This window comes from Empidonax traillii, unplaced genomic scaffold, assembly GCF_003031625.1.
Source record: "Empidonax traillii isolate 1590-97213 ecotype Southwest subspecies unplaced genomic scaffold, ASM303162v1 scaffold986:size372637, whole genome shotgun sequence".
NCBI classification, from domain to species: Eukaryota; Metazoa; Chordata; class Aves; order Passeriformes; family Tyrannidae; genus Empidonax; species Empidonax traillii.
Window position 1 is genome coordinate 261255 of NW_020956179.1, and position 9099 is coordinate 270353.

General features: G+C 52.9%; 1 protein-coding gene across 16 annotated transcripts in view; it reads right to left on the reverse strand.

The window, feature by feature from the left end:
* Positions 1-9099, reverse strand: part of PTPRS (protein tyrosine phosphatase, receptor type S) — a 97542-nt gene that overhangs the window by 26360 nt on the left and 62083 nt on the right. For 8 of the 16 annotated variants that reach the window (XM_027903640.1, XM_027903638.1, XM_027903636.1 and 5 more), the window contains 5 exons: positions 8792-9097; positions 6744-6937; positions 6286-6312; positions 4307-4424; positions 302-892 (listed from right to left, as the gene is read on the reverse strand). The exons of 5 other annotated variants lie outside the window; for them this stretch is intronic. In XM_027903640.1, coding sequence (XP_027759441.1) covers positions 302-892; positions 4307-4424; positions 6286-6312; positions 6744-6937; positions 8792-9097 — 1236 coding nt within the window. The remainder of the gene's footprint in view (positions 1-301; positions 893-4306; positions 4425-6285; positions 6313-6743; positions 6938-8791; positions 9098-9099) is intronic. 3 more of the 16 variants (XM_027903645.1, XM_027903644.1, XM_027903639.1) reach the window with 1 other exon arrangement.

A 9099-nucleotide genomic window follows, 5' to 3' on the forward strand; every position in this document is an offset into this window, starting at 1 on the left:
CTCTTTAATTTTGGCTGTTTGCAAAAGCTGAAGAAAACGCTCTTCCCACCTGTGTAGCGACTGGCCCCCCCCTCCAGGTGCCAGTGACAGAAGGTGTCCGGACTTAACTTAGAAGAAAGTGGTAAAAGGGACTTACCTGGCACAAGGCAGAGAGGAGCGGAGGGACTGAGTGTGACACCACAGTGCTTTGCATTTACTCACGAGCCTGGCTGAGCCTGGCCTGACCTCTCCAGCTCTCTTGCCTCCCGGCACCAGCCCCGGATACAAGGGGAGAGAGGGAGGAGAAACCGGTAAGTCCTACCTTGATCCAGCTGGAACGTCCGATACTGGACGGTCGGGCTGTAGGGCCCGGGGCCTTTACTGGTGTGAGCACGGATTTTAACGTCATAGGCGGTGTTGGGTTTGAGGCCGTTGAGGGTGTAGGAGTTCTCTGGGGAGGGGGGCAGGTCTTTTTCCAGCAGGTTGCCGGGAGAACCGGCCTCCCGGTAGGCCACGGTGTACTTGACGATGGCTCCGTTGCGCTCGGCCAGCACGGGGGGCAGCCAGCCGAACTGCACCGACATGGCAGTGACGTTGCTCGCCTCGAGGATTTGGGGGTAACCCTTGGGGATGTCTTCGGGGGTGGTGAGTTCCTGCACAGCTTCCTCCCCGAAGCCAGCCCGGCTTTTCACGGCCAGCTTGAACACGTACGTGGCGCCCTTGTGGATGCTGTGAGCCGTGTACTTATCCTCCAGCGCCGAGAACTCCAAGGTGGCCAGAGGGTCGACGTCCTTGCGGCCAAACTGGAGCCGGTAGCCCAACACCTGGCCTTCTGCATCCAGCGGAGGCTCCCATTTCACCAGGAGGGTGTTCTCCTCTGTCTGGTGCACAGACAGGATGGGCTTTCCTGGGACTGGGAGAGAGGAGAGAGAGACACCTTCAGCCAAAAGCGGGACGAGGGGAGAGGGGATGAAGAGAGTCTTCAGCTGCAGCAACAGGGTCCTCGAGTCAGCGGCAATGTTCCAGCTGGGCTCTGTGTTCCCTAGTGTATTCCCCTGTAACCCAAGCTGCTCTCACCCACCCTGTGCAGGTGGAGGGTGTCTATCCAGTTTAGGAAACGAGGAGCACTGCCAGCATGTCAGCTGTGAGGTACTGGCACATTGCTGGATTTGTTTTCTTCCCTGTGCTCGGGATGGAAAGAGCACAGCTCCTCCTGTATCCCTGGACCACACACCTCTCCCACTGCTGGGAAGAACAAACTCAGGTGTCCTGACTCCCAGCCTCCTGTCCCCAGCAGGGAAGAACAAACCTGGAGTCCCCAAACTCCTGTCCTCTCTCTCTCTGTCTCTCCATTACACAGCCCAACTCATGCAGAAAGAGACTGGAACAGATTGGTTCAGGCTGGGAAGTCCAGAGCAGCTGAGGGTGAAGTAATGAAGGATGGGGAAGGAAGTCTGGGCAGCCCCAGGTCCCGAGCAGCAGGCACGGGGCCAGCTCAGCGAGGCTGGCAGGCAGCTCATCGCCCAGTTGGGTACAGAAGGAAGCACAGAGAGTGGAAACAGAGCCCAAAATCTGTGCAAGGCAGAGGGCAGGGAGAGCTGCTCCTCCCTCTCTGCAGTTTCTCTCCTCTGGAGGAAGCGAGAAGCCCTCCAAGTGCTGGTGTGTTTCCAGTGAGCTCCTCCTCAACCTGTCAGGGAGCTCCTCCGCATTTGGGGGGGATTTGGGGGAGCTCAGCAGTGCCATGTCTCTGCCTAATGAGCCCTGGCACTGCCTGACTGCCAAGCAAGCCCACAGCCACAGTTAAATGACACGTGCAGGCCCAGAGGTTCCCGAAGGCGGAGAAAGCAGAGCATTAATTCCAGCAGCTCACGCGTCATTGACACTCAGCTCCACTATTAGAGACCTAATTCCCTCCTCTCCGCCTTGGTATTTCTCCTGGTCGGGCAGGAGGAGGAAGAATGGAGCTGGGAGAGATCCCATCCTGCTCTTCCAGCTCAAGTCCAACCGAGGGGTGAGGGTTGGAATGCTGGTGTGGCTGGCAGAGGGAGCAGGGAAGGATGCAGGATCCTGTCAGGGAAAAACTGAGGGAACCCCTTTCTGCCTGATGCCTCCACTGACACCAGAACACGAGGATGAGGGTCTGTCTCTGAAACAAATGCTTTATTCCTTCCAAACTGCCAAAGGATGGCTAGGGAAGGAGCTGGGAGAGGCAGCCTCCTCCCTTGGGAATGCCTAAGGAACACATTAAAGAGAAAAACAACGCCATTACCTTTATGTTTTAGTTTTTATCACAAATGTTACTATAATCAGCTGAGCTTGAAAGTATTACATCTGCACAACAAATATTGTTCGGAGGGAAGGTGAAAAGAAAGCACAGTGGGGGGAAGTGTTTTATTTTGCAATTGGTTTGGACAGTAAAGGAGAAAATTGGATGTATTACTGTATTTAAATTCAGCCCCCAGCCCTGAATGATAAAGAAAGAAATCTCTCCTCTCAGATGGTGTATTGACTCAGCACTGCAAAGAAGGTAAGAATGTTACAGAGCTATTTGGAAGATATTTTTTTTTTTTAAATAGCCATTTCAGGTTGGGGGAAATTGAGTTTTGGGTAATAGCTGCTGTGCTGGAGAAAACATCTCTCTGTGACTGATCACCTGCACTGCAAATCCTAATGGGGAGAGATGAGGGAGGGTGACAAGAGAGAGTGACAAGGGAGCAAGGCGGAGAGAAAGGCTCTGAGAGAGGAAAATGGAAAGGCTGGAGAGCCTTGGGAAGAAGGAAAGGAGAGGAGAGAAGCAGAGAACAAGTGAGGAGAAACATGGACACAGCTGCAGGGGAAGGAGAAGAGGGTGAGTGAAAGAAAAGGCTTCTCACAGCACAGTGACACTGCAAGGGGTGAGCACAAGGAGACTGAGAGCTGGCACCAAAAGTGACATCTGCAGGAGTTGTGTCCTGGAAAGCAACCTCCCTCTCCTGTGAACCAGTCTCTGAACTGGGCAGGGGAGGCTGGAGGGCAGAGAAAGGCTGAAATCCCACTCACTTGTCTAAACAAGGACATGAAATGAGACAGGGATGTGAGTCAGGGCAGGGAAAAGGTAAGAACAGGGAGGGCACTGGCAGCTCCAGCCCTGGGTGTTCCTGGAAGGGCTCCTGAGCCCTCTGTCCTGCACACTGGGCTGAGTGTCTGAGCTGCCTCTGGAGCATGGACAGAGGTTTCCAGGTTAATTCTGCAGTGCTGGCAGAGGCCTTAGATCCCTGCAGAGGCAGAACATCCCAGAAACAAGGGATGATGTCAGTTTATGCAGCTGCTTTGGGCAGGGTGAAGACAACAGCTCCAGAACTAAGAAGTGAACAAACAGATTGTCAGGGTTGGGAAGTTACAGCCAGAGAAGTGGAGAGGGGAGAAAGCCCTCACTTGAAAGCAGGAAAAAAAAGAAAGAGCATGGGCAAAATGGAATGAAAGAAGGTAACCACGGTCCAACAAGAGATGGGCTGGGTGAGGGACAGTTCCAGGTTGTCCTTCACTGCACAAAGCCCTGCTTCCAAAGCAGAGCAGGGGTTTTAGTCATGAAGGCAGAACCCCCAGATGCTGTGATGGCAGGTGATGTGTGTACCTGTCCTTTCTGCCTGCTGCACAGCTGTTTGGGGGAGCAAGGGGCACCCTTTTGACCTTTGTCATTCCCCTCTTCAGGCCCTGCCATCCTGGCTTGGCACCAGTGTCTGTACTGAGGCTGGCAGGGACTGTGCCAGGAAGGTCAAAGGAGGGATGAACCTGGGTATGTGCAGGCAGGTCCCCGAAATGTGAGCCAGGAAAGGTCAATACTGTCAGTACTCCTCCCTCTGCTAGTGCTGAACACAGGGGACGTATATTCAGACATGATGACAGAAGAGAAGAGTGGGAGGACAAGCCACCACTGTCTCCTGCTGCTCTTCAGATCTTTGCAAGTCCCCACCACAAGAGCAGAGCTCTGCCTCTCCTGTCCCCAGCGTACCTGGGTGGGTCAACCATCAAAGCTACACAGTCTCTCCAGTTGTCACACCAGGCAGAGCCTCTGCACTGCTGGTGCACTGGAATTTACAGCGTGAGAGATTTAAAAGTGATGAATTCATCCTCTGGCTGTGCCTGGGCTTCCTGCAGCACTGAGGGCTGCACGTGAGGAACGAGGGGGTTCCTGCTTTGCTAGAATTAATTTGGGGGCAGCGCGGCACTTGTTGCGAGTGTGCCCTTCGAGAAGGGAGTGGGAGAAAAGGAGGTGAGTCTGGAGAAAAGAGCTTCTTGGCTTTAGGAAAGGGGTGAATCTCAGTGGTTCAGGAAAAGGCTCTCTCACCTGCACCCTTGGTGGTGACCACCTTGGGCTTGCTGCGAGCACCGTCTCCCTTCATAGTGTAGGCGGCTACGGTGATGGAATATGAAGTCTCCGGCTGGAGCCCAGCGATGATCATTTCCTGTTTGCAAGATTCCAAAGGAAAAGCACGTCAGTATTCAGGTCCACGCACACGGGCAGACCTTTCCTCCTTGCAGGAGTCTCAGCCCTTTTCCAGCATGCAGGAAAACACTGAATCCGAAAGCACGAGACACTCTGGGGAGACTGGAGCTGTGGGAACTGGCAGGAGGATGAGAGCCACAGGATGAGGCACACACAGCTCTCTGAACACAGCCTGGCTCTGCAGGGCCCTGTTCAAGGCGTTCTCCTCCAGATCTACCTCTCACACATTCCCTGTCTCCACACAAACCACTTCAGCATCCAAACACCGTCGCTCCCTTCAAAGCTTTCCTCTCCACTGTGCAGCCTCAGAGGAGGGCTCAGGGGTTTCAGGGAGATTACATTTTTTTTTCACCATTACCCCCTCTCTTCTCTCCTCAGAGATATTTTTAATGCCTCCACAATATTAAAGGGATTGCTTGAACGCAAAGTGCAAGACGACGTTCTTCAGCTCGCCCACTAAAGCTCCCTCCTAAATCCCACCCCCTCCTTCCCATCCTCTATCAGCCTCCCCACACCTGGCTCCCAGGAGCTTTTATTGAAACACTGGCCTGAAGAACAGCCCTTCTCCAGGAGGGATCCAGCCCTTCAAAGGGCTGTGTTGGAAAAGGAGCACCCGTGCTAAATCAAACAGGATGACAGCACATGCAGCAGGGTTTTCCCCAAGGCCTCGGAAAGGAGGGAGACGGGAACATTGTGCATTTTTATGGCTTTCCTCTCCCCTCATCCCCCCCCCCCCTTCATGCTTTTGATATTAAATCTCAGGGCAGCATTTGGGAAGAATTTGTTAGTCCTGAAAATAACTATTTCCCCAAAGGTGAGCAGGGAGTGGAACAGCAGAACTTGGGAACTGCGGGATTTTGATCAACGAGTCTGGAAGCTGCAGGATGCAGGGACAGGTCTGTCTTCTGGAAGTCAAGAACTTGTTCTGCTTTCACACCTGCCACTGAGTTTTATCAAGATTTTAGGCAAGGGGCTTTGCCTTTCATGAGACTCAGTTTCTCCATCACAAAAAACAGAGGCCCCCTTGCTTCTGTAGGGCAATCTCTAGGAGATGCAAATACAGTCAGTTTAGTCGTGGGTTATCTTAGGACCCTGTCATTCCAAGGAGGAAATGCTCTCTCCTACTGCTTTGTAGCTGCAAGATTATGGAAAACATTTATCATTTTAGCAGAAATAGTAAATGCCAAACAGCCAGGCTGATTTTAAGGTCCTTACAGGTAAAAGCACCAACAGTCATTCAGTGCTCTGTATCAATGAGCTTTTAAGAATCTTGGCCCTTTCAGGGCACAAAGTGTTCATGCCCCGTTTGTTTACAGCTCAGGACTCATGGATTATGAATTCCCAGTGCTTCCCAGCCTAACTAACTTTTCCAGACACAGAGGTGTTGCAGACCAGCCCAGATGAGCACCCTCGTCTAGTGGAAGGTGTCCCTGCCCATGGCAGGGAGTGGAACAAGATGGTCTTTAAGGTCCCTTCCAACCCAAACCATTTTTGAATATTGATATGTTGAAGCATTCCCAAATTCAAGGTCCCATCTGCTTCCCCATGGAGGGGCAGCAGATCCATCTTTCCTTTGGAGCCCAAGGGGAAAACCCTGTGGGGTTGCAGCGTGCTGACAAATGACACGATCACAGAGGGTCACAGATCATAGTGACGGGGTGGGGACAATGCATGGGAACACCATCAACAGGCTCTAAAACAGGCACACAGGCACTGCAAAAAAAAAAAATAAAGGAAAAGGAAAATATCACACCACAACAGGAAGTGGGAGAAGGGAAGGGACAGAACCAGGATGGGAGGATTTTTACTGTTTTACTTACGTATTCAGCAGTGTCATCTGTTTCCCACTGGGCAGAGAACAAGAGAGGTTTGGCACGTGAGAATACAAGAGGGGAAAGAAGGGAAAGACAGAGACACAGCATGAGGAAGGAGTCCCTGAGCAAGCAGCCACACAAGGTCAGAAGTTACCAGGCCAGCATGAAGGAAGAAGTAGAGTGGGAGAAATTAGTAGATTCCACTGCGGCCTTTGCCTGAATTAAAAGAATTCCCAGACACAGGGAGGATGGATCTTATTTAGTTCAGTGTTGGGACAGCAGTTCATACTCTTCCAAGTAACTATTGTCTGGGAGCACAAATGAACTGCGGAGAGACAACACACACCTCGTCACAGGTTCTCATCTGCCTTCTCCAGTTTATGGTGCTTGGGATGAGACACGGCAGCCGCAGCACCCACCCCCCTCAAGGATTCCAGAGGAGATTGGAGAGAGTGAGTCCTTACCTGGGCATCAGCCAGCATGATGTCCTTGATCTGGGGCAGCCCCCGGGCCTCTCCGTTCTCCATCCGGACATAGTGCACCTGGTACCCCCGGATCTGGCCGTGCTGGCGGTTCTGGACTGGAGAGCGCCAGAACACTTGGATTGCAGTTGAGTTCAGGACCTCCACCTCCACTTTCCGAGGTGGTGCACTGGGCACTGCAAGGAAGGGAAGGAAGGGGGGAGAGTCACTTGGGGATTCCCGGCTGGAGCCTGTCGCTGCACCTACGGGACATGCACACCCTGAATCTGCAGCCCAGAGAGCAGGGGGAGACCAACCAAAGTAGGAGGGGGAGACCTACCAAAATAGGAGGGGGAGACCCAACCAATCTAGGGGACCTAACCTGCGTGGCTTGGAGTTCTGGAGGGAACAAGTCCACCTCATCATCCAGCCATCCTTCCAGGGGCTCCCTGGTGCCCAGTTGGCTCAGATGGAAAGGACCAAAACAGTTCAAGATCCCTTTCCAAGGGCAAAGCAGGTTTCTAGCAAGCCAGGAAAGCTGTGGTCCTGCCCGTGGGAGGTCAGGGTGGAGAGGATCAGGAGGGGGACTTGCCCTTGGAGCTTCCTTGTCTCTGAGGCAGGGCAGATGGGTTATAACCTCTGCAGAATCTCAGGACTGCACACAAGAGATGTCTTGGATGAATTTGGGCTGATTTTTTGGAAATAATAACAATAATAATAGCGACAACAACTATAATACAGGGTATGAGAGCTTAATCTGCGAGAAAACCCCACTGCCTTTGAGCAGGGTCCAGTTGGGTGTGGGTAGAGGCTCAGAGAAACAGGGTCAACACTGAGGACAAACCTGGTGCTTTTTCATAAATTCTTTTGATTTGGGATGGAGGAAGAACACCTGAGAACTCTGAGATTTCCTTATGTTATTTACTTGACCTATATTATCTGAGGTCCCACCCTCACAGGGAGGGTGCTCCTCTCCCTTCATGCACACATTCCTGCTTTTTCCTGGTTTTATTTTACTGTAGAAATACCAGGGAAATTCAAGTCACTGAGTGGGGCCACTGACCTGTTGTCACTGAAGGTTTTTGGAAACTTTAACAGATTTCTCCTTTCTACTATTAACCAAAACTTAGTTAGGAGGAGCCAGTAACAAGGAGTGTGTGGGAAGAGCTCTTAACAGTTTAAAAAATGTGCTCTCAGGCACAGGGTGGGATTCTTGGGGCTGTGGTGTGCAGGACCAGGAGCTGGACTTTGAGGATCCTTGTGGATCCCTTCCAACTTGGGATATACTATGATTCTATGAAACCAGTTCCTGGCAGCAAAGGTCTCCTCTGATTCTGGTGCCTTGCTGCCTCAGCTGATCCTGGCTCAGTAAAAGGGCATCTTTTCATGGAAAGTGGGGCAGTTGGATGCTAAAAAGCCCCCCAGAAATCTGAGAAATGCCCCAAAGCAGGGCAGGACGACCCTCCAGACCCCAATACTCAGAGGTCTCAGGGAGATGGCAGCAAAGGGCAAATCACAGCTTTGTGTCCATCACCCCAGCGGTCCCAACCCCTCTGGGGCATCACCAGCCACCCATTTATTGCCACAGCACAAACAGCTTCACCAGTACTACACCTTGCTGGGACCTTTAACACCTGCTGTGGGTCTGCCTGGTTCTTCTGTGTGTGCCAACACAAAATAATGGGCCCACTGGGGAGCGGAGGTTGGGTGTGATCCCCCTCCAGCTTTGGGTCTCACACTGCGGGAGCCGTAAGAAGGGACTCGATCCACGGGAAGGGACTCAATCCACGGGAAGGGACTCGATCTATGGGAAGGGACTCAATCCATGGGAAGGGACTCGATCCATGGGAAGGGACTCGATCCATGGGAAGGAACTCGAGCCATGGAAAGGGACTCGATCCATGGGAAGGGACTCGATCCACGGGAAGGGACTCGAGCCATGGGAAGGGACTCGAGCCACGGGAAGGGACTCGCTGGCACGGGAACAGCCCCCTCCAGGGCCACGAACTCCCCAGGGGGACTCAGGGGAAACCCAGAAGGAGCTCAATTACCATCTTCATCCGTGCGGACGATAACCGGCGAGCTCTCCGGGCCCGGCCCCACCTCCGTGTGAGCCACCACCGTGACGCGGTACTCCGTCCACTTCTCCAGGGACTCCAGAAGGATCTGACTGGTGGTTGGGGGGATATCATTCACCTCCTTAAGCTCCGTGTCCTCCGAGTCCAGCGCTCGATAGTAGACGCTGTATCCAGCCAGGACGCCGTTCTGGCTCTCGGCCGGAGGCGGCCGCCAACTTACCAGAATGGCGGTGGATCGAGTGCTGACACATTTTACATCTTGAGGGGGGGCAGACGGTTCT